Source organism: Caretta caretta, chromosome 6 (genome assembly GCF_965140235.1).
Source record: "Caretta caretta isolate rCarCar2 chromosome 6, rCarCar1.hap1, whole genome shotgun sequence".
NCBI classification, from domain to species: domain Eukaryota; kingdom Metazoa; phylum Chordata; order Testudines; family Cheloniidae; genus Caretta; species Caretta caretta.
In genome coordinates, this window is record NC_134211.1 from 117,071,342 (window position 1) to 117,095,260 (window position 23,919).

The 23,919-nt window shown below is 40.9% G+C and overlaps 1 protein-coding gene across 10 annotated transcripts in view; it reads right to left on the reverse strand.

Moving 5' to 3' along the window:
• The window catches only part of SYNE2 (spectrin repeat containing nuclear envelope protein 2), a 261,703-nt gene extending 251,782 nt beyond the window's left edge, over positions 1-9,921 (reverse strand). For all 10 annotated transcript variants that reach the window (XM_075129940.1, XM_075129946.1, XM_075129941.1 and 7 more), the window contains exon 1: positions 9,793-9,921. In XM_075129940.1, coding sequence (XP_074986041.1) covers positions 9,793-9,871 — 79 coding nt within the window. In that variant the 5' untranslated portion in view covers positions 9,872-9,921. The remainder of the gene's footprint in view (positions 1-9,792) is intronic.
• Positions 9,922-23,919: the final 13,998 nt, after the last annotated feature.

Genomic DNA, 23,919 nt, shown 5'->3' on the forward strand with positions numbered 1-23,919 from the left:
ACAAATAATCCAAAAGATAAATATGAGAGAAGGTTTGTTCACTTGGCAGTGCAGGCCAAATGCAGAATTACTCTACAATGAAAATCCAGCCATTCCCCTGCAGAAAGATCCCAGAACATATGCCCACAAAAAAAGCTTTACTGCTCTGCTTGAGAAAATGAAACCCATTTCACACAAGTGTAGCAAGTGCTTTTATTATGCTCATGGAATACAGCTAACACAAATTCCCATGCCAAAGCCCCAGTCGTGCATCAGGCTTTACTAGCATCTAACTCTGCACCCATACAGAGCTCCATTAAGTGAGACTCTGTACGGACAAAGGGGCAGAGCTCAGTGCAGGATCTACACCTAAAGAAGTAGATAGTGAATTCTGGTTCATATTTCTAGATCATCTACCAAAGCCTTAATACTAAATCTGCCCAGAATTAAATATTCATATTCTGCACATCAATAATACTTTGCATGATACATCTAAACAATCTTTCTATGGTTCTCCATAACCCATCATGCTTTGTATTTAGTATTTGTAATAGTACTACCTTGACTCCACCACAGCCAAGTATGTAGCACTCTATTTTCTCTCGTGATTATATTATTGTTCACTTTTTTAAAAATGAACATTAAAACTAAATTAAAAAGGAGAGGAGACTGTGTGCATGCAGAAATAGAATATCAAAATAATTTTTATTTTGAAAAAGGGATAACATTAAAAACATAAAACACAGAAATACAGCATTTGAGGCAAATCATAATCACTACTGCTCTAGGAATTAGGTAAACAACACCAAGATATCGGATTCAAGTTAGCACATAAGCAAGCCACACCCCCTTGCTATATTTCAAGCTGCAAAAATATCATGGAGCCTTTGCCAATTATTTAACTGAAATTTGAGTGGGTGGTGGCTACTGACTGTAGCAAGCAAGCACGGCTGGTATTTCTACCATTTGAAAAGGAATGTATACCCAAGACTCAATATTTCACTGAAGCCAGTGGTTCCATCTCCCTTCTTGCCCCACCCCTAGCTCACACACACTGTGCTGTTGCTGAGCCAGAGAAGTAGCTTTTGGGCCTGATTCTGAGAGACAGTGAGGCACATTAAGCCCTTTGCACTTGTCTTTTGCCTCTATCAGGCCAGTGGCTTCTGATGTTCATGTCCAAAAGTGTTACACAATATGGGCCTGATCCTGCAAATATTTTCTCATGGGAATAGTCCTTACTTAGGCAACTAGTCTCACATGTTGAACTGGGGACAGGTAATTTAATAATCCATTTAATGGTGTCAGATATTCTCCCCCCTATGCAGGGTACATTGGCTCCCTCTACTCCCCATCCCTCCTGCTCACTCTCCTGCCAGTTGTTCCCAAGGGAAAAACCTATGGTGCAAACCCTGCAGCCTACAGCTGCCACTGTGCCCAGACATCATGAAAGCAATGCAAAGATGGGGTTAAGGAGTTCTTTCTCCTTTCTACACCCTGTGGGGCTGCGTAAGGATTGAGCACATATCTAGCCTACAGCTTGGTTTACTTTCCTGACACACAAAAAGAACGGTCATGAATCAACAACAAGCTCTATTACAAGAATAGCCAACAGCTCACAGAGCTCTTTGGATAGTAGCCAGGTGTAGTACAACATTCAGATCAGTATACACACATCTGCCCATGCACCCCACACATTCTACTCTAGACATGTTCCTAGCAGAGTGGCAGATGATTATTTCTTCATTTTTACGGTGAATGTGTATTTCCGCTAGTCTAAGACTCCAAGGCTTTAATGATTTATGAAAGCTCAAATTCTTGTATCTATCATGAGGTTCATTAAAAAGGATTTTTATTTCTAGGAGTATGAATGAGTTCTTTGTTGGCCATTTTAATAGGACTCTAAACGGCCTTGGATTTATCTTGCCCTAGTTTTCAAAAGGTAACTGATCCAGAATAAATAAAGCTATCCAAAAACTAATACAGCACTTCCTTCACCCCTGGCAAAATCAGTGCCCAAACTTACCATGCCAGAAAATGGAGCTGATGAGACATACATGCATCTGACAATATGAGAACACCTGAAAAATCTCAGATTTATTTTCTCTTGCTTTTTAAAGTCAGTCTTTAAAGAATAACTTTTGGGGGGGAACAATAATAATTAATCTGTTACATACAGCAATTGATGCTAAAGAGTAACTGTTGGACACTTACTAGTATGTCCTTACATGGACAATCACAGCCACTACTTAACAGGCTGATCAGTAAAGTCTAGGTCATCGGCATGCGATCTAGTACATAGTATAGGGCAGTGCATTGGTGAACTGTTTCAAGAGCATCCCAAAGGAAAAAGTGAGAGTCAAGGAGTTGCAATCTCCCAGCTGGTCTCCCCGCTGCTCCAGGAAAGGAATACTCTGTGATAGGTATAGATCTGTCACAGCACACACACTCAGGTATGTCTACACTGCATTGTAAGCCCAGGGTTTGAGTTCAGGCTCAAATCTAACCCCCCTTCCATCAACATACAGATTGCACTCACCCTGGGCTCAGACCCAGAATACCAGGACCCCACGGGGGTGGAAGTTCCAAGCCTGAGTCAAGCCGGGACCCAGGATTCAAGCCCTATTGCTTTGCTGTGCAGACACAGCCCCATTGGGTTCACACTCTAAGAGTCCACCAAAGCTATCCCACAATCCTAAGGACTGCCTTTCTTTGTCCTCCGGACAGTCTAGTTTAGTGGACAGTCAGGTTTTATCATGCTGCACCATGAACAAAGGGATGGAATGGTTACATTTTGGGAGGGTGCTAGGAAGTCTGGGATATGGGTGGTTGGACTCAGGCATACATAATGCAGAGTAGACTCTGGAGCCCCAGATTGTGACCCACGGTTCAACAATTCCTAATCTGGGGTTTCAATGAGTGTAGACACTCAAGCCCTAGGTTAACAAACCCAGGGTCTGCTAACTTGATTCTACTAACCCTGGATTTACATTGCAGTGTAGACATACCCTCAAATGCTGGTGTAATTACACCACCAGGCATGTGGAAGGGGAGAAATCTAAGTTATGCCCTCTTCCCACCTTCTCCCAGCCTTTCCTGCACAGCTGCATAAAGGTGGGACGTAGCAGCACTGAAGAGCCTGCTTCTCCCTGCACGCAGGAAGTGGTGGTACAGTGCACCAGCACAAGATGGCCACAATTTGGCCCTGAGTGCTTGTCAAAACATTCTGATACAGTGAACATACTGAACAGGTTATTCATTAGCAGGATCTCTGGGATATCACAGCCAATGAAGTATTTGATACTGCATGATTTTTTAGAGATATGGATTTTAAACAGTTAAATTACATTATTTTAAAATAACTGAACCAATCCTGCAACTTAATTTATTTCTATCTTATTACCATTTTCATTTGAACAGGAAGAATTACCTCTAGCATAGCCTCGCCCATTCCCCTCCTTTTCACAGTTCCAGTTAGCTGGAAGTGCTGGGTAAGTTCCTGCACTTTTAGAAAAATAATTACACATTTGCCATATGGGTGGAAATTCAAAACAGTGATTTCTATTTATTCCATTCCCCTCCACCAATCAATGCAGTTTCATTCACTCCTAATAGGAAGGCAGAAAAAGAAGTCTCCAGAGCTGATGCTAATGTCCCCCCGTACAGTGTTATGTTATCAGTCAGTAATAAAGATACTTTCATCAAGTTTTATGAGCCTGTCCAAAGCCAAATGAAGTCAACAAGAGTCTTTCCATTGACTTCAGTGGGCTTTGGATCAGGCCCTATGTGTTCAAAGTGCTGCACAGATATTAATCATCACATCACCCCTCTGTGCAGCAGGTAAATGTGAGCCCCTGACCCCAAACCACCTACTTATGACCTCCCATTCCCAGAAATTGAAAGCAAATTCTCCAGTCCACAGACACCTTCACCAACTCAGGAAGACTCATTATACTGAGCTTTGTGATCATTAGGTTTCTATCTATCTAGATATCTAAGGTACTTCTATGTGCCCCATTATCATTGTACAGTATCTGAACCCCTCTGTCTTTATGTATCCTCACAGCATCCCTATGAGGTAGGCCAGTGCTATTATTGCCACTGAACTAAGGCACAGAGAGACTAAGTAACTTGCCCACGGTCACACAGGACATCTCTTCTGGAGCAGGAAACCTCCTACATTCCAGATTAGCACCCTAACCACTGGACCATCCTTCCTCTTTACTGGGGGTAGGAGAGTTTATTTTACTCATTTTCAGTGTTGAGTTTTGGCTCTTATAATACCAAGTAACTTCTTAGACCAATTGTTTTTATAGGTTTACTTGAAAAGTGAAAGAAAAATACTCATACAAACTTTTTTAGCACATCTCATTTACTGTTTGCATCCTAAGCCCACATACCAAAAGGCCGCATGCCATGCAGTTGCTATGTGCAATCAAGAAGTGAACTGCAGACAGGATACTGGGATTTACAGCAGATACCATAAACAGGATGTAAATTTCACTGTAAGTCCCCTGATAGGAACTTTTCCATTTTTAAAAGTGACTCGTGCAAAACAGAGCCAGTGTTGTTTAATGGACTCTTTCCTATTCTAGTTAAAATCCAGAATCCCTAGTTGTAATAAAACAGCAATCTGGATAGACCAGGGATTAGGTTAGACCCCAGAGGATTACCATCTAGGAATTCCCAGTTTGAGCAATCTCTGGAATACCAAGTCCACCTGACAGGTACATACTCATGCAAGTAAAATAAAGGAGATACAGATAAGCAGAAGGCAATTTTGGAAAGACGCATGTACTCTAATATAAAATGCAGAAAAAATTATCCACTTATCACTATTTGTGAGGTTTCAAGTAAATAGAAAACACACTGTTATTCTTTCTTCCTAATCATTCAGGGACTATTCAACACATTTGAATTAAATTAAATCATTGCAATATGTTAAATTATTAAACACACCTAAAATAGTTTCTGCTCTCATCCTCTTATATCATCATCCTTTTGGGTACCATCAAATATTAATATATACATGTCAATAAATAAAGAAAACAACTGAGCACCTACTCTGCTAATGAACTGTTGAAAGGCTACATCTATGCATTTGGTATTTAGCTCCAAAATGTAACAGGCTGAAAACCTGCTTTTTTTTTTTTCCAACCCTCTCATCCTCCCTAAACTATTTGTGTAGTGGAATTTTGGGGTCACACTGATGCTATGACACCCAACATGATGCAACCTACTAAAAAGAACACATTACTCCCGTTTATGCAAATTTGCCACCACCAATCAACTCTACAAATAAAAAAAAAAATTGTAACTTGTACACTCCACTGGCCATACACCATCATTTTAATCCTTTTCTATATTCCATGAAAAGGATAGAGCAGCGTATAATTGGAAAACTCAACAGCATATTTCATATTCAGAGATATCCTGTCTTTATTTCTATTATCAACACAGAATCACAGGGTTAAGTGGCCCTCAAATGCGTTAAGAAGGGGAATTACGCTCCAGTGCTGGTGTTCAAATTGGCTCAGCAAGCACAGAAAGTAAATTTTGTATCCTGCCTAGGCTTGTTCAGCAGGGAGCTCACACCTACCACCCCTGTGCATTCAGGCTTTCCTGACAGGAATTAGTATTGGAAAAGGTGAGCTGGGGAAAGGACCAGGTGTGTCCTTTGGGACACTTACCAACCCATCCTAACCTGCATCAAAGAAATTAATAAAATGTCCTGCTGCAAATAGAGAAAAGCTTCTAATCAGCTCCAGATACTAGCCCAGCTGCCATATCTTACTGCTCACCTCCACCACACATACACCCCTGCCCTCACACCCTCTCCTCATTTCAAGGTAACTTCTGGATTACATGAGAGCTGCTTCGCCCAGTAGCTCCCAAACCTTTTACCATCGGGCCCTGCTTGTATCAAAGGAAATGAGCCCAGGCCGCCCCCCCCATGTACTAGAGACATTTGCATATAATCGTATATCGGCCTTTTGTGGCATACCTGGGTACTAAAGGGCATTGAGCAACTAAAGGCCGCAGCACAGCTCAGCAAGAGAGAGGAACTGGTTTCTATGCCCACAGCTTGTCTAGAGAGGACAAAAGTGACCCAAACTGAAACCTGAGAGCAGCCTGTAAGTTCCTCCATGGGACCAGGCCTCCAGCAGAACATCTACTGGGAGGGGGCTAGGCAGCAGACTGCCCCTTGCACCACCCTGCCAACAAAGCACGGGGGCAACTGGCTGCTGCCTCCTCCCTCACTGGTATCACACTGGTTGGGCATCTGCAAGGAGGATGCGAGGAGAGCAGAGGAAAGACAGCCCCTGCTGTCAGTGGAATGGCACCTGGCAGCCAGGAGCAGTCACTGCAGAGGAACATCTGCTCAGCCCTTGCAGCTGTGCTGAGTGCATGGGAGAACCCTTAGCTGAAGCTGGAAGAAGGAAACACAGAAATCTAACACAAAATCCCAGGCAGCCATCTTTTAGTTATAAGAGTGTAAATAAACAAGTGAAGCAAAAGTTTTAGGTCCCACTGAAACACTGCACAGGAGGCCAGGCCCCACAGTTTGTGACTGTCTGATTTAGGCACCGTGTATAAATACAATAGAGGCAATATCCTTTTAACTAATGCATCATGTATTGGGCATGATCTCCAATACACTCTGCCCAGGCAGGAACAGCCCCTCATTTATTAAACACTTCCTACATGAATGATAAATATTGTAAACATATACCCAGTCAGTACAATGGGTCCAGTTCCAGACTTGGCTGCATCCCCTTTAAGTGGCTATGCAGAGCCACCACACATTAGAGCAGTCTCGGAGGCTGCTCTAAGGTATGCTGCATGCCACATCGGACCCTGCAGCAGTAGAGCATATTGGAGGTGTACAGCATTGACAAATCTTGTGATTTTACTAAGAGTCTCTCAAGAGTTGGTGTCTTAAAACCCCAGCTGCTGGAGTCTTGTGATTACATACAAATCTCAGCTTTCATTTAAAAAATAAATAAATAAGTAAAACTTTTTAGCCCTCCCATGGTTGTGGAGTAAAGCTTGAAAACATGACACTCTAAAGACTCAAAAAACAGAGAGCAAAAATATGATTTATGAGATTTTTAAAATCTCATGATTTTGGAGCAGGATTTGTGAATGCTTGGGACTGGCAATACTGGGTGTAAGGTCACCTTTGCACCATCCTTCCCACTCTCCTCACCTCCTGTGTTGTACCTAGAATCTGATCCAACATTTTCAAGCTTTATTAAACTTAATTTATATCTTCTTAAACTATCTAACTACAAAGACTGACTCACTATGAACCAAGTTACCTTTCTTCCTTTTACATATAGTTTTCTTTTACCATGTCTTTTCTTCTGTGGTCAAGTATGACAATTTTAGGGGAAGTTGCCACACCTTGAACAGTTTTCCTTTCTAAAAGTTCAGTAGCTAATGCAGTGAATGCAGAATGCTGATATTAATTTAACAAATTAATATTAACATTAATTTAAACAAAAGTTCGTATTATAATCTTGATGGCCATGGGGTGTGACAACCTGTAATTTTAATATTTCAAAATCTTTTTGTAGCTCTGCATGTTGTATATCACAGAGTTCTCATAAAACACATAAAAACCATCACTCAGTGGAGCTACACTGATTTTATACCAGCTGATTATTATGTATTTGTATTGTGGTAATACCTAGAAGTCCAGGTCGTAGACCAGAACCCTATTACACGAAGCACTGTAAAAACACAGAACAAAAAGATGGTCACTGCCCCATTAAGTTTACAATCTAAAATGAACTGCTCATCTAATCTAAACTGAGAATTTGGTCCTTACATATATTAGTAGAATGGTTAAATATTCCTTTGACACTATTAGAACTATTGCTTGGCTGTGACCAAGACTGACTGGAAAAATTATTGACTTTGTCCCTATAGCAACCAGATTAGATCAATGTTTTGATGTCCTTGGATGCCTTCCAGGTAAAGTAATGTACTGACTTCTGAATGTATTATCAAGGCTAGTCACCCAGACTACATGCCTGCTCAGTTTTTTTCTTTTTCCAAAACTAAAAGATACACACTAGTTTCTTTTAACCTGTGCATTATACAAAAGTGAACATAAATCACGCAATTAAGAATTAAGATTTTCAAAAACAACATCCTAATGACAGACTTCTAAGTCCATATTTAAGCACCTAAATAAGTGATCTGATTTTCAGACAGTACTGAGCCCTCACGCTCTGAAAATGAGCCCTCTCTAAGGTGTCTCAAGCTGAGTACCCAAAAACTGACAAACACAAAATCTCCAGACACTTTGAAAATCTTACTTCTAGAAGCTTAACTTTAGGCTTCTATTTCTGAAAAACTCTTAGCTTTAGTGTTTGCTCTTGAATTTCCCTGTTATTCCCACTTGCCATCTGTTACTGAGGATCTACTGATTTCAAGGCTAGTGGTTTCTGTCTACTATCTTAAGAAATATGTCTTTAGTGCTTCTAAGCATATATTTCCAGTTCTGTAATTCTGCCCCAAAGGTTCTACCAGGGTCTCACTTCTTAGTCCGTTGATGTATTCTGACTGTAATGAAGTCAAGTGCAAAAGGAAAAGATATCAGTTAGAAAGAAGTTTAGCTTTAGATCATTGTAAATAGTAATTAATTACAATTCATAGCTCAAGAAACATTTGTGCAGATCAGGATGACAGAAGACACTTTGCAGATTCGTTTTTTGCACCAGGTTCATCTGTCTTCAATGTTTTCCCTCAAATAAATCAAAGAGTAACTTCACCACAACTGAGCCATTGTGAAATCCTTTTACAGGCAGTGATGCAGCCCTTTTCCCCCTACAGCAGACAAAAAACTGAAAAATCAGCTTTGTAATGGACTTGATCCTGAAATCAAGATCAGTTTTTGCATGCAGAAAGACTGTAGGATTGGCTATCAAAGAAACCAAGCAAGGAAACATAGCATACCATAAACATTTAAACAAAACTCCCTATTAATGTGCAAGACAAGTACTGCTATTTCAAAAACACATTCCAAAATTTATCCAGGGAGACAAGTTTCGGGGGAAAGAAATTCTTCTCAGTCCTGCTCACTCCAACAAATGGTTAAGGAACCTTTAGCTTTATCATTTTTAGAGCCCAATTCTGCCTCCCTTACTCAGATTGACCAGCACCTTATGACTCAAGTAGTCCCAATGAAATAAAGGGGACTGCTTGCTTTGTAGTGTGTGACTCAGTGTGAGTGAGGGGGGCAGAATCTGGTCTTTAATGAGTTTGTGGGGAAGCCAGAGAGATTTTATGCTCATTGAGGCCCTGAAATATATATCCACAGGGGACGGAGACAAGAAATAAGAAGAAAATGCAGCAAGACTAAAGTATTATCTAAAGCAAAGACTCTTTAGTGCTTTCCACTAATAGCACATAAAAATTAGGCAAGCAAAGGTATTTTTTAATTTGCAGAGATACATAATAAATTATAGGAATTGTGTAACCCTTTAATATTTTCCTTGACAATTGTTTACAGTAACATGTGTTCAGCTACAGAAAACATAAGAAACTGTGAGAAAATCTGTTCCAAAAAAGGCAATGACTCTGTAAATACCATGAAGAAAAGCTCAGTACTGTGTTTCACTTTCCATTTGAAAAGCCTCTGGCAAGATATTTACAGAAGTCTGTGTACAGTACAGAAATAAATTAACTATATCTGATACTATTTTTATGTTTCATTGGATTTCAGATTTTCACTCAACTTACTCACAGCCACAGACATTTGTCAAAAACTGTCATGAAAAGTTACATGAAACTTGCGTAACTTACCGTGCAGTGAAATCTGAAGATCATCTATTTCCGTGGAAGATTGCTCCTCAGCTGATGGAGATGATTTCTTGCATGCCATATTAAACTCCTTGAAGATTGTATCATTCCCACATTATTTCATCTGACAAACTGAAATGAGAAAGAAAAAGAAAAGTTAGGAGATCAGCACCTCTGTGTTTTCATTAAGAACTGGTGCTCTTAAATGCTATAGTCTGATAGGAGACATGCTTTATTCTTTTTCCTGCTAAGGTGTTTCCTTAGCTTATGTAGAACAAAGTGACTACGCCTACTTTTTGAATCATAAAGTTATTGTCCCTTGGCTTTATTCAGGTTATTTCCAATGGCTGGCTGAATTCCAGAATTCAAATCATGGATTCAAATGTGTCTTGTCATAAAAAGGAAAGCACTGCAATTAGAAAGATTCAAAACACTGTAGGCTTTTTGTAGGAAATCAGGTTGACAAAGGCTCATGTACATTTGTTACAGACTAACCCAAAAGGTTTTCTTTAAATCTTTATATTTTACAGACTTCTTTTCCTGCTTGGTAATTGTTAGAACACACTGAAAACAATAGCAGCTGAGCTTGCAAAGATTACACAATTAAAGTGTAACAAAAAAGGTGATGGTTGACATAACAGAACAATCATTCTTGCTGTTCCTATCTGTATCTTAGCTACCCCCTTCTCCCACAAAGTCTATTTCTCACAAAGGAGTTTTATTTTCTAGCGCTCGTTTTTTCCCTTCTGTGGATGCCTCCCCCATCTCTAATGCCATCTTAGAGAACAATATACAGTATCCTTTTTAAAAAACATAGTGTTATGTATGTGACTCTAGTAACTACATTGTTTAACCTGACAGTGGGAGAAAAACTGGCCTCTCAAATACAGACTGATATTTTTATCAAAAAGTTAAAAAATTAAATAAAGTCAAACAGGTCTGTTCTTAAACTCTGTTCACAAACAACAGTACATTTTCAGCACCAAGTATAACGAGTGGCATTCCCAATTCTTATTATTTATTAATATTTAGTTTTGTGTATCTAAACTCCTAATCACTATGCTGAAAATTAACCTCTCCTTTCTGTGTTTATTTGGTTCGAACAAAAGGCTAACATTTAAGACTGCGAAACACTGAAAAAACATTCTGCCTTTCTTTCCTACATACATAGGTGCTGGAACTATGGGTGCAGGGGGTGCTGCAGCACCTCCTGGCTTGAAGTGGTTTCCGTTATATACAGGGTTTACAGTTTGGTTCAGTGGCTCTCAGCACCCCCACTACACAAATTGTTTCAGCACCCCAGCCTACAGAATCTTAAAAGAATGTTCAATCAAGAAGAAAGCTTGCTCCCAGTTTTCAGTGTTCCTTTAAGAGTGAACGCCAAACTTCTAAAAACGAAACAGTTGAAATCCCCAAACAATGAGAGGATACGTATATACTGAATACCAATGTTTCCTGTCTTCCATGGGCCTATTTCATGAGGTGACACTACACTAAAAGCCAAAACCTGTTCATCTGACTCATATGACATTGAAGTCAATGTGCTTGAGAACATGCGGAGTAGGATTTGGCCCTAAAGTTCTACGGTGATTATTTTTCCAATGTATTTAAAAGACAAAAGGTGTTTATGGAAGTCTCAATAAAAATCAAGACATTTTAAATGTTAAAGAGAAAGTGTAATGCAGCGGACAGTGCCCTAGACTGGGAGCAAGTAGACCTGGGTTCTATTCCCAGCTGTGCCACTAACCTGCTGTGACATACATCATGTCACACTCTGTGCCTCAGTTTCCCCTCCCACCCTTTATCTCTCTTGTCTATTTAGACTGTAAACTCTTGAGGGCAAAAAACTCTCTTACTATGTGCTCTCTAATCTCAGGTGGTGTCTCTAGGTATTACTATAGTACACATAAATTAATCATAATAATTTTAACCAACCTATACTGTACTTGGATTTATTACATATCCAAAATGAAAACCCAGTGCAATATCTGCCTCATAAATTTAGGGCTAGATTGCAACCTTCTTACTCACATGGAGTAGCATCTGACACCAAAAATAGTACCTTTGACTTCAGTGGGACTTCACTCAAAGTAAGATACTATTCAGTGTGAGTAACTGTATTATATCTAGCCTTAATAAATCTACTGCACACACTAGGTTAATAAGATTGATTGCTATTGCTTTCCTGTTCCTATTAAATATTTCCTTTTTTATTCTACATTTACACTGATCCTTTTATTGGATAACTATCTGACACAATTATGTGTAGCAGTTCCTTATAACAGAATGTATTAAAGGGTAATTATGTAAAAACTATGTTTTAAAAATATTAAAAGCTTTTGAATGGCAGTGTGCCATTTCAGTATGGATAGAAACCTCAGTTGAAGAAATTACCTTTGCCTTTCCATCTCGCTTGAAAGTTCAGGAAAGCATTTAAGCTTCTGTAAGTATTGCCAATCCCATGAGCTCAAAAAATCGTGAGTCAAACTCAGAAAAATCATGGGACTATCTTCAAAATCATGAGAGATAGCAACACTGTTTTAACTCCCATGTCCCCAGTGAGACTTACGTACATGCTTAACTTCAAGAGAGATGACCAGATAACGGTGCTTTCTTAAATAGCCTTTATGACTACATTCTAGACTCTGAAGAATGGAGAGTCTGAGATAGATTTAGAGGCTTCACCAGTGGAGATTTCAGAGCTTTAAGTGTATAATTTGTATCACTGCATTTTGTGAGTATATTTTTATTTACTCCAGAGACAGTCATGATATTTAATTTTATGAAAAAAAAAGAAGTTACCAAATGTAGAATCCATATTATTTATAGTGGAGATGATGCTATTCTCAGCAAAATCTGTGTAATTATGCATTATAATTACAAATTAATTTATCAGTTTAATAATGTGTGTTTGCAGTAATTACACAGGTTACCTGTGTAACATTGTGCACTTCGACTGAGTCTTCCTATGGGACCCAATCCTAAAAATCCTGAGCTCACACAGTAGAGCTCAGAGATGGCCAAAAGTGAAATAAGGGCCACAAACCCATGCAGCCAAGCTACAACCTGCTGGGTATGGGTGTAGAGTGGATGACAAAGCCCTCTGAGCCACAGCTGTATTGGTTCTCTCCTTTGTGGATCCATGCCCCCAACATGCCCCTTTCCCCGCACCTTGCAGGGTCAAGATCCACAGCAGAGTTCTTCCCATGTGGAAGTGACCATGGTACCATCCAGCACACAGGGTTTCTACTGCGTTTGGTCCAAATGTGCACGTTTGTGATCTCAGGATTAGCACTATGGTTATTAAATAACTGGAAAACAATCCTGCCTCAAGTGAGCCTGAGAACGTTCTGTTGTTGCTGTTATAATTTGGATGCATTGTTTGAGCCTGATATTTCCATACCCAGTAGGTATGTTTCACTTGTCATATGCTACATGCAGATTTCCAAATCTGGGACTGATGTGGATTTAAAATCATTGGGATAATGGAAGTAAATGACCCAGCTCCTAAAAACTTAGGTCTTATCTACACAGGGAAATTTACTAGCATAACTATACCAGTATAATTACGTTGCCAGTAAATTTCCCCATCTAGACAAGTTCTAATTAGATTAGAACTCATACACAGACGATTATATTGCAAAGTTGTGGGTAATATTCTTACTCTCTGCTTGTTTATTTATAAGCAACTATTTCTAGGGTGCTCATTGCTATACAACTAATACGTGGCAGCTGATAAACTAGTTTGGCTGCACACATTATGTTGATGTTGCAATGGGAATTACAATTACTCCTTTTCTTTTTACTCATTCCTACTGTGGATCCTCAGATTGCTTGTTCTTTTTTTCCTCTTCTCTTCAGTGCCACTGATTATTTATGACACACCCAGGAATTCTGAAAGTATTTCCCTCTGCAGAGGCCTCTACATATAAACTCAAGCCTGATCCTAGCAACAGATTATTATTAAACATGAGTCCAGTTGGAGCAGATGTCATGGATAGAAACAGCTGATTTTTGTCTTTAGTGTTTTTTTTCATTGTAGAGTTCTATTTGCTGCCTAATAATTAACAGAGATTTTTTATATTTTTTTTGGAATACATTAGAATAGAATCAGTAGTATCTATACCTATAATGAGTTTTGAGCTCATTTCTCAATGGGAAATTTTCAAGACCATGTCATTATATATGACTGAGAGAATTCCCACAGACATCACAACAATTAAGGTTCTATAGGTATTCACATTTTCATCCAAGTTCTGATGGGTTGATACATCTTTTGTTTTAAAGTAATTTATAGCATGCTGAGATGTGACCTACAGGTTTCTGCCTCAACATTATATTTACCATTTTTCAATAGGTTTACTTACATGAAAAATCATCAGGGGGTTAGGTATTTTTACATGCACTTCTCTGAGACCCTTGCAACAAAACACCCTCAGCAGGGTGGACTCCTGCTCTAGACTGAATGTAAAAGTAGTTCATTTCCAGAGAAAAATGCTTGGAATGTACCCAGGGGCTTCTGAGGAGATATTGTCTTGACAACCTTTCCAGTTCTACAGCACCCAGCTGGAACACTTCTTCATCGTAAATACACAACTCCCTTTCCCCAAATGATATTGAGCCAGTTCCTCAGCTGGTACAAATCAGCTAGTTCCACTGAGGTCAACAGAGCTACGCTGATTTACTCCAGCTGATGCTCTGACCCATTATCTCCTTGACTGGCTTCATTTTCCATGAAAAATAAAACATGTCACATACTTTCATCATTCAATAAGCAAGAATTCAACTTCTTCCAGGAAAGTTAAAGGTAAGATTTAAATCCATTAAAAGCACGTTAGTTCTGAGTAGCACAGTCCCCATGTTTTCCCAAGAGAAGTAACTGCTTCCCATCAGGACTCTAGCCACCCTGAAATTGGTAGTGAGGATGGTCATGACCGTGTCCCTACTCCACACAAGTCCCTGCTGCAGAGGACAGTGTATCAAGCTCTCCATTAAACTGTGCTCCACATGTGAGTTGGGAAGCTCTGAACCATCGGAGACAACTTTGCCTCTTCCCTCAGAGAAGTGAGCATGGAAAAGTTCAGCCATCCTAACTAGTTCTGCTCAGGCACAGTGGAGAATCAGTTGGGCTCTAACTCTAGATCTAATCCTGTATCCCATACTCACATGAGTAATTATTTATGAGAACAGTCCCATTGAAGGTGAGCTGCATGGGTAAGATTACTAACAGGAGTATGAGTTATAAGACTGTCCCTTCTATGATTACTTTATTTACGAGAACCAGCGATGGTACGTTTTTTCTTTCCCAGAGGTTCCCACCAATCCGTTTATAATCCTGGCAAGAGTCCAAGCAAAACATAGGGCTATACAAAGGCTATGTTTTTAAGGCCAACAAATGTTACTTCTTTGTTTTGGTTTATATACAAATAGTGCTTCCTGTTAAAAAAGTACAACTGATCTTCTCATTAAATTTATCAGACAACAATGTGTACTTTTAAAAAAAAAAAAGTATCTTTCCTGATAGTCCTTTTTGTTAAACATATTATCACCAATTTCAGCAGGAGAATTACATACTTTAAATTGCACTAATGCTGCATTTTTAAAGCATGTTGCCGTTTTCATTAAAAATGCTGAACTTTCACATAATATAGGTCCATTTTCTTTAAGACTGCACATAGTGTCTCTTGTTTAAATGACTGTAATCGTTCAGGTTATCACTAGCTGTTGAGACTTTCAGTCATGATTTTTTAGAGAGACTGTGAAATTTAATTATTTGAGGTCAATACACTAGACCAAATTTTGCCCTAAAAATGCATGAACACAGCTCCTAAATACATCAGTCTGAATGCATCCAAGGCCAGAATTTGGCCCCCAGAGAAATGTGTGTTCTATTTGGCTGTGTTCTATTTTTAGAGCTAGAGTTTACCTCAGATGTATTTCCTCATAACTAGAAATCCAGAAATGGAGCCTATATAGTAGTCTGATAAACCTGAATTTTCAATTAACCTGCAGTTATCCTCATTCAGTTATCTCTTCTTATTAGTAAAGAACACAAAATGGTCAGAGTGACTGTAACGGTCTATGCAGTAACTCAAAAAAGAGACTGATGCCGAGAGGTGGCTCAGTGGGTTAAGGGCCCTCTCCTTGAGGGAGCAGTAGAGTGCAGGAAGTCTAGGGAACTGAAGCAAAATCCTGGGCCCACTGAAGTCAGTTGGAGTTTTGGCTGGGATTTCACCTCTGGAAACTACCATTCACAGCTACAGGGCCTACACTGCACTTATGCATTGTGCTGACGCCTCTGGATACATGAAAAATGTCCTTGCCTGACCCACTGCTGCCCTCCAGAGCAGCACATTCAAGGCCAAAATGGAGATACTTTCTCCAGTGCACAGCAAGTCCAAAGGCTCCCTTGTATAGCTGCTCTGCCTGTGACGCCTTCCCACTGCATGGCATAATGCAGCCACAATGCAGGCCATCCCATTAAATAAAACATTCGTAAAGGGCTGAGGGGAATCGTTACATCATTAAAAAAAAGTAAAAAACATGGATGGACATAAAATCAGTATTGGTCAGCTGAGAAAAGTGGGACGCTCCAGGAAATCTGATTTCAGCTGACTCTTTATATCATGTTCCCACCAAAACAACAGAAGTGTCCTTGATGTACAGCCACATGAGCAACTCTTTATACCCTTCTCCGCAATGTCGAAAACCTGCCTCATTTGTCAACATTCAGAAGGGAAGAGGGAGGAGGATTCTAGGACCGTTATGGTGACATTAACTCTCACTTGGCAGCTTGACAAACCAAGATAAACAGGAAAATGTAGCCTATTTTGATCGAGCTTATTTCAATAAATTGCTCTTTTATTTAGAAACATTTCTATTCTGCCTTTGGGATTACCATTCAAATTGCTTGTTTATTGTCTTAACAGAGACCCAGGGCCTGAGTCTCATTTACACAAGGCCATTTGATACCACTGATGGTGTAAAGGGCATTTAAAGTGGAAGAAAATGATAATTACTTCCACTGTACATTGTCAGAGTGCTGTAAAAGGGCATAAATGTCAATGAGAATCAGGCACACAATCAAGGTTGCCTTGAAAATGGTACAGATTTTTCCTTCCTGTTTTTTTTACGATAAAGGAAGCAGTCTAATGGTTAAAATGCAGATTATTCTCCTGGTGTCAACCAATACTAACCAGGGCAGTGGGTTTCTCTGAGATCACAGATCTGTTTTTGGAAAGAAAGATCTTTCTGAATGTCAGTAACCTGTTAGCAAAATCAAAAGAAACAAGCAGTGTGAGGTGATGCTGGAGAGACTGGTGTGGATTCGCAAAAAGAAAAGGAGTACTTGTGGCACCTTAGAGACTAACCAATTTATTTGAGCATGAGCTTTCGTGAGCTACAGCTCACTTCATCGGATGCATACCGTGGAAACTGCAGCAGACTTTATATATACACAGAGAATATGAAACAATACCTCCTCCCACCCCACTGTCCTGCTGGTAATAGCTTATCTAAAGTGATCATCAGGTGGGCCATTTCCAGCACAAATCCAGGTTCTCTCACCCTCCACCCCCCCACACAAATTCACTCTCCTGCTGGTGCTAGCCCATCCAAAGTGACAACTCTTTACATAATCAAGTCGGGCTATTTCCTGCACAAATCCAGGTTTTCTCACATCCCCCCCATCCCCATACACACACAAACTCACTCTCCTGCTGGTAATAGCTCCCCCCACACAAATTCACTCTCCTGCTGGTGCTAGCCCATCCAAAGTGACAACTCTTTACATAATCAAGTCGGGCTATTTCCTGCACAAATCCAGGTTTTCCCACATCCCCCCCACCCCCATACACACACAAACTCACTCTCCTGCTGGTAATAGCTCATCCAAACTGAGCTATTACCAGCAGGAGAGTGAGTTTGTGTGTGTATGGGGGTGGGGGGGATGTGAGAAAACCTGGATTTGTGCAGGAAATAGCCCGACTTGATTATGTAAAGAGTTGTCACTTTGGATGGGCTAGCACCAGCAGGAGAGTGAATTTGTGTGGGGGGGTGGAGGGTGAGAAAACCTGGATTTGTGCTGGAAATGGCCCACCTGATGATCACTTTAGATAAGCTATTACCAGCAGGACAGTGGGGTGGGAGGAGGTATTGTTTCATATTCTCTGTGTATATATAAAGTCTGCTGCAGTTTCCACGGTATGCATCCGATGAAGTGAGCTGTAGCTCACGAAAGCTCATGCTCAAATAAATTGGTTAGTCTCTAAGGTGCCACAAGTACTCCTTTTCTTTTTGTGAATACAGACTAACACGGCTGTTACTCTGAAATCTGGTGTGGATTCATAACCCAGATCCTGGGATTGTCTCTGGGACTCTGGGTCTGTTCTTGTAGAGAGCAAGATTCCTGTAAATTGCAGCACACTGTTGTCTCCTAAGAACAGAGCAGACAAAGCAATCAAGGGTGACAGGGAAGGAAAGGGATGCACAATGTCATGCTCACTCACAGCCCAAAACAGAGCTGAGAGGGCTCATGTTAGGCCTATCTGCCTTGACAGAGATCAAGGATTGTTTAGATTGCTATTTAGAACAGAAAAGAGGCATCACACTGCAAGCAGTTCTTAGGAAAAAACTCTCTTTGGTAATATTTGCTGTTCAGTATTAGCCAGAGAGCAGGAGATCAATCACAGGAGAGAGAGATTGGGAAAGTAAAACTCAAACCAAACTTCCTGAAACTTGATGGGAAAATTAAACTTTAACTGTAGTAACAGGTGCGAAATTGACAGCCCTGGATTCATCCCTTATGGACAGTGTCCAGTTCAGGCTACAGCAGTGTAAACTTCCACCCACCATCCCACCAACATATATGAACTCCGATCTGGAAGGATTACCCCGTAGGAGTAAGAAATCACTTAGTCTTCACTAGAATACAATTCTTTCTGGTGAGAATTACACCAAGAGTGAAAGTTAGGGCCTTATTTTCAAAAGGCTTCTGTTCTGTGGGCATACTGTTTGCCAACAGACCATCGCTTTCAGGCATATAATCTGCATGACCAAACATCTGCATGCAAAATGAGAGTCCATTTGACAAGGATGACCTTAGTGCTTATGATGTGAGAAAAATCTGTGTTTCTACAACTTATCTAGGTAGATTTTCTCCACCAAGTCCTTCAGCACTGTGAAACAAAGCACTTTTGTTTAGATAACTGATTAAGACAAAGTAAAACAATGTCTCCGTCTCTGCTTTCAAGGAATTTGTTGCTTTTTAATTTTTTAAAACTTTAATTCACAGAATGGTTTCAAGCCAACACAATAACTTTTTTGGTACAACAAAAGCCAAGCCAGCCACTTTTGGTAACAATATTAAGATGACTAAGAGATGACTAGTCAGCCCAACTGCCTACAGAAAAGGAACTTTATACTGTACTAGAACTGTTATGATAAGTTATTATAATACACAAAACACTATCTTAAAAGAACAATAAGGTTACAAAGACAAGCACTCGAAAGATAGGAAATGCCATATTTAAGGTTGCCTCTGCAATCTTAATTTTCCCCCCTTCTGCATATGTATTCTGATACAGTCTTTAATTACATAACCACATGCTATCAGCCTTAACTCTGATATTTCCTAACTTTTGAGCGTTTGACTTTGTAACCTTAATGTTCTTTTAATGTAGGTGTTTGCACATCATTTCCTAGGTTTTTAAAAAAGCAAACTGAAAAAAACCAAAATTCTACCACGTGCAACCATACTGACCATCACACTGGTCTTCAGAAAGTTTGGAACCTTTAGATCCACAACACAGATCTCTGCCACTTGAGCTAATGGAGTAACTGATAGCAGTATTAGATTGTCATCCTCTATACAGATCAGCTATTAGAGAGGAATGAGACACATTGATTGACAGTGGGTTTCATACGTATTTGCAACCAGCAGAGAACTGCCGAGACTCAGGAATTCTGGATTCACTTCCAGGTTCTGGAGGGGAGTGTTCTTTTGTGGGCACAGACCCCGTCTGCTCCTGTTCCCAGTCTTTACTTATCTCAGTCTCTTTGCTTAGGCAGTCCCAGCCTCAACCCCCTGGGGCTCCTCATTCTATTTTCAGTCTCTTTGCCCAGCCCGTACCAGGCTACTCATCCTAGTCCCAGTCTCCCTCCCCTAGGCTCCACATCCCAGTCTCCCCCTAGGCTTCTTGCCTATCCAGTCCTTGTCTCCCCCATCCCCAGCTCCCAATCTTCCCTCCTTGCTCCTTATCCCAATCTACTCCCTCTTCCTCTGCTCTCCCCTGTCCAACTCTTGTCCCCACTTTTCACCAGCAGGGGTTGCATTGAGAGTACAGGAGAAACTCCCTCCTCCCATTTTCTGTACCTGTTCCTGCTGCCGCTGGGAGCAGCAATAGCAGGGAAAATATCCTGCTCAGCCCATTGCAGCCTTGGGCTCAAGCATGCCCAGTGCCGACAGATTTCTTGGAAAATTTAGCTGTCAAACTCTCAAAAGTCTCTATGGAACAAGTGCGAATGGAGATTTTTCAAAGGCTGATAACTTGGCCAAATTTGGACTTTTCATGGAAAAGGCATGTGGCTGACACCAGCTAAATTTCAAATCCCTTCTCCAAAGCACAGAGGTGCAAGAACTTCTCAATGAAATAGTTACCAGAACTTTTTTAACATGGGCAAAACAAGATATTCTCTCCTCCTCTTCCCCCCCCCCATCTCATTCTGCAAGATCTCTGAACCATTCTTGCTGAAATGTTCCAGGAAAAAAAAAATCAACTTGAGACAGTCACCTGGTATGGAAAATTTCTGTCCAACAATTTCAATTAGGCAAAGTTGTAAGCAATTGAAAACAGGACAATCGTAAGTACAGGTAATGCTACTAGCCCTACCTACAATTAGTATTACAGCAAGGCCTGGACACCCTAATGGGATCAGAGCCCCACTGAACTAAGCAACATACACACAAAGACTTAGGGGCAGTCTTATCCTGAAGGGAGTAAAATCTATATCAACAAGACAATTATTGTTCCCGTTTTGCAGATGGAACACTGAAGCATGGAGTGATTAAATGACTTGCTCAAGATCATACACAGGAAGTCTGCAGCTGAGCCTGAAACTGAATCCACATCTTCTAAGTCTCAGGTCAGTGCCTTAATCACAAGACCATCCTTTCTCTCTGCAAGTTGCTTTATTCTTAGAGCCAGGTCGGATTTCTTCTGATGTTGCCAAAACAGGACAAATGTCTACAGATCTTGTGCGTCTCCCTCACCAAAGCAGACTTTCAAGTGCCAATGTTATAAAGCATGAAGTTATTTGTCAACAAGCTCAGTCAAGCAGTACAAAAAGCGTGTTGTAGAAACGGAGCTACTGTTCCATTCTTCACTGATATTGTTTGAATGAATGATTCTAAGTCTCAGAAGGCCATGACTGACAGTGGTACCGTAGACAGACTCCAGTGTGGGAATTTTCAAAATGATAATGTACATTTCTGCATGTTTTCCAATTCATTCGTTTTGGGAAAGCTGGGCAGAACAAAGCTCTGGCAGCAATTTATCATGACAGTGCAGTAATCTGGCATGTGAACACTGTCTCACAAATCCTTACTAATAGGATATGCCTCCAAACTTCTTCGAAATCATGCATTGCTTTCCCACTGAATATACATGCAGACTAGCTTTACTGAGAAATATCTGAAAGGAGGAACATAGTGACGAGAGTTGGGGAATTGGGAGTCAGCTAATCCCATATATTTGGGATATGAATTTTGACAACTATATGAAATGGTAGCATCAGACCACAGGTGAGTTCTGTGAAGACATTCAAAGTCAACACAGACCACTGAAAAGAGATGTAATTGTTCCTTGTGATGTGGCAGAGTGGCCCCACACTGGTATCGCAGGGGTTAACCCTTCCTTCCTAGCGGAGGAAGCCCCACCCCGGAAGCCCTGCTGGGCATGCTCCAACTGGAGAATAGTTATAAAAGCCTGCAAAGGTGCTCAGTCTGGGTTGGCCATCAGAGGAGAAGGAGGCACACCGCCAGCTCCTGAGGAGGGACAGCCAAAGCTCCCGGATCCAGGGGCCAACCAAGCCGGGAAGCACCCGACTTCCCAGCCGGAGGTCCCGGCAGGAGGGGACAGACCGGAGGACAGCCCCCGCCCGGATGGAGAAGACGACACTGAGGGTAGGAAGTGACCCAGGGGCATTTTAGAGACGGGCAGCACTACAGCTGCACTGATGCTCGGTGTGTTGCGGGCTGATCCCCGCCAAGCTAAGCACAAGGAGAAACCCCGCCACTAGGACAGCCCTGGGTTGGGACCCGGTGGAGAGGCCGGTCCCGGGTCCCCCTGCCCACCCACCCCCGCCATTGGGATACACTTCCCCGCCTGAGAGGGAGTTATATGGACTCTGGCTGTTGGGCCACACTGCCCCGATGTGCGGGGCAAGTTATCTAGACTCCAGCCGCTAGGCCGCACCGTCCCGCTTGCGAGGGGGATTGTGTAGACTCTGGCCGCTAGGTTATTAGTTTTCATTGTCTTTTCCTACAGGAAACAGAATTTCCCCTGTGACTGGTGTATTTCACCACTAACACCCCCACTCGAATTTGTGTAACAAATGGTACAAGTGACCTAGCACACATTTTTTTAAAAAAATAAAAAACAGCCACCCCAAAACCTACCAGTCTGCTGACTTCTTTGGCACTGTGAGTTCTGTCTCAAGGGGTTGATTAAAGTGAAAAACAATGTCTGGAAATAACTAGGATTGATCCTTTCTAGTTTTTGTGCTTAGCTTTGTAGAGTGGCTTTCTTCCAGTTCTTTCTTTAATAGTTCGTTCATTTTTATTTAATCCATTCATTTAAGGACTTAACTTCAACTCATCATTCATTTTGCCTCTTGGTGAATAAGCACAGAACCCTCGGGCACAAATAAACTTTAGAATCAAATCTTGACTCAGACAGCATTTTCCTTCTCCTTTTTACTTTCTATTTACTTCTGTTAAGTTCTCTCTTTCCCCAGAATGAGGTGGGAGAATGCACTTGTATTTGTCTGGAATTAGAACTGAACAGGATCTATGTAATGCGCAGTCTTATCTCAATAATACATCCTGAGGTATTAGCAATGTGTTCTGTGCTAGAGGAGAGTGAAGGGGAAAACACAATGAATCACTGGTGTAGATAATTTAAAAGCAGAGGTTTTTCTGAAGTGGAAACAAGCTCGGACATTAGGGTTGTCCTCCAGCAAGCATTACTTTGATAGACATCGCCTGATTCACGAGGGCAATAGTAGATAGCAGTGTTGTCTAGTGCTGGAGGCACCGGCCTGGGAGTCGGGAGACGTGAGTGCTATTTCTGGCGCTACCACTAATCTGCTGCGTGACCTTGAAAAAGTCACTTTGCCTTTGTTTACCTTCCCTATCCTTTGCCTCTGTCATTTAGAATGTCAGATCTTCAGGACAGGGATTGTCTCACACTAGGATCTCATCCAAAGCCTGTTAAAGTCAGTGGAAAGATTCACAATGAATTCAATGGGATTTGAATCAGGCACTACGTGTTTGCACAGTGCCTAGCACAGTGGGGCCCTGTTCTCAGTTTGCACCTTTTAGGCACTACCATACAACTTATAATAAACAATATATGATTAGGGAGATGGTCATAGCTTGATTGTGTTACACCGGTTGGATTGCTGACCTATAGCAGAAACAGTAATGTGTATGTGAGGACCCCAGAACAGATCATTTTAGAAATTGGTTCAGATTGTTTATACCTAGTACTAATGTTGTTTGAATATTTTATTGTTGTATTTGAATGGTTTGTATTTGTTGTTTTTGTTAATAGCTATATAAATTATGTAATGAGAAACATGGGAGCTGCCCCTCTAGAAACCAGATGGGGACACTTGGAGTGGGCCCTTGAAGGGGCCATGAGCAGTGCATGCTGCTGTGGTGGGAAGTTATAATGACAATAATACCTAGCTCTGAGCTCGCGCTTTTCTGGACTTAGCCTCGAGGCAGTTCTGAAGGCAGGTCAGAATTCAAAGAATAAATAAAGTTCTTAAAAAACTGAGTCTTGTCATTTAAGGTGTACCATATACGCTAGCTGCTCTGTGCCCTGGGTGAGTGGAAGTAATTTCTTC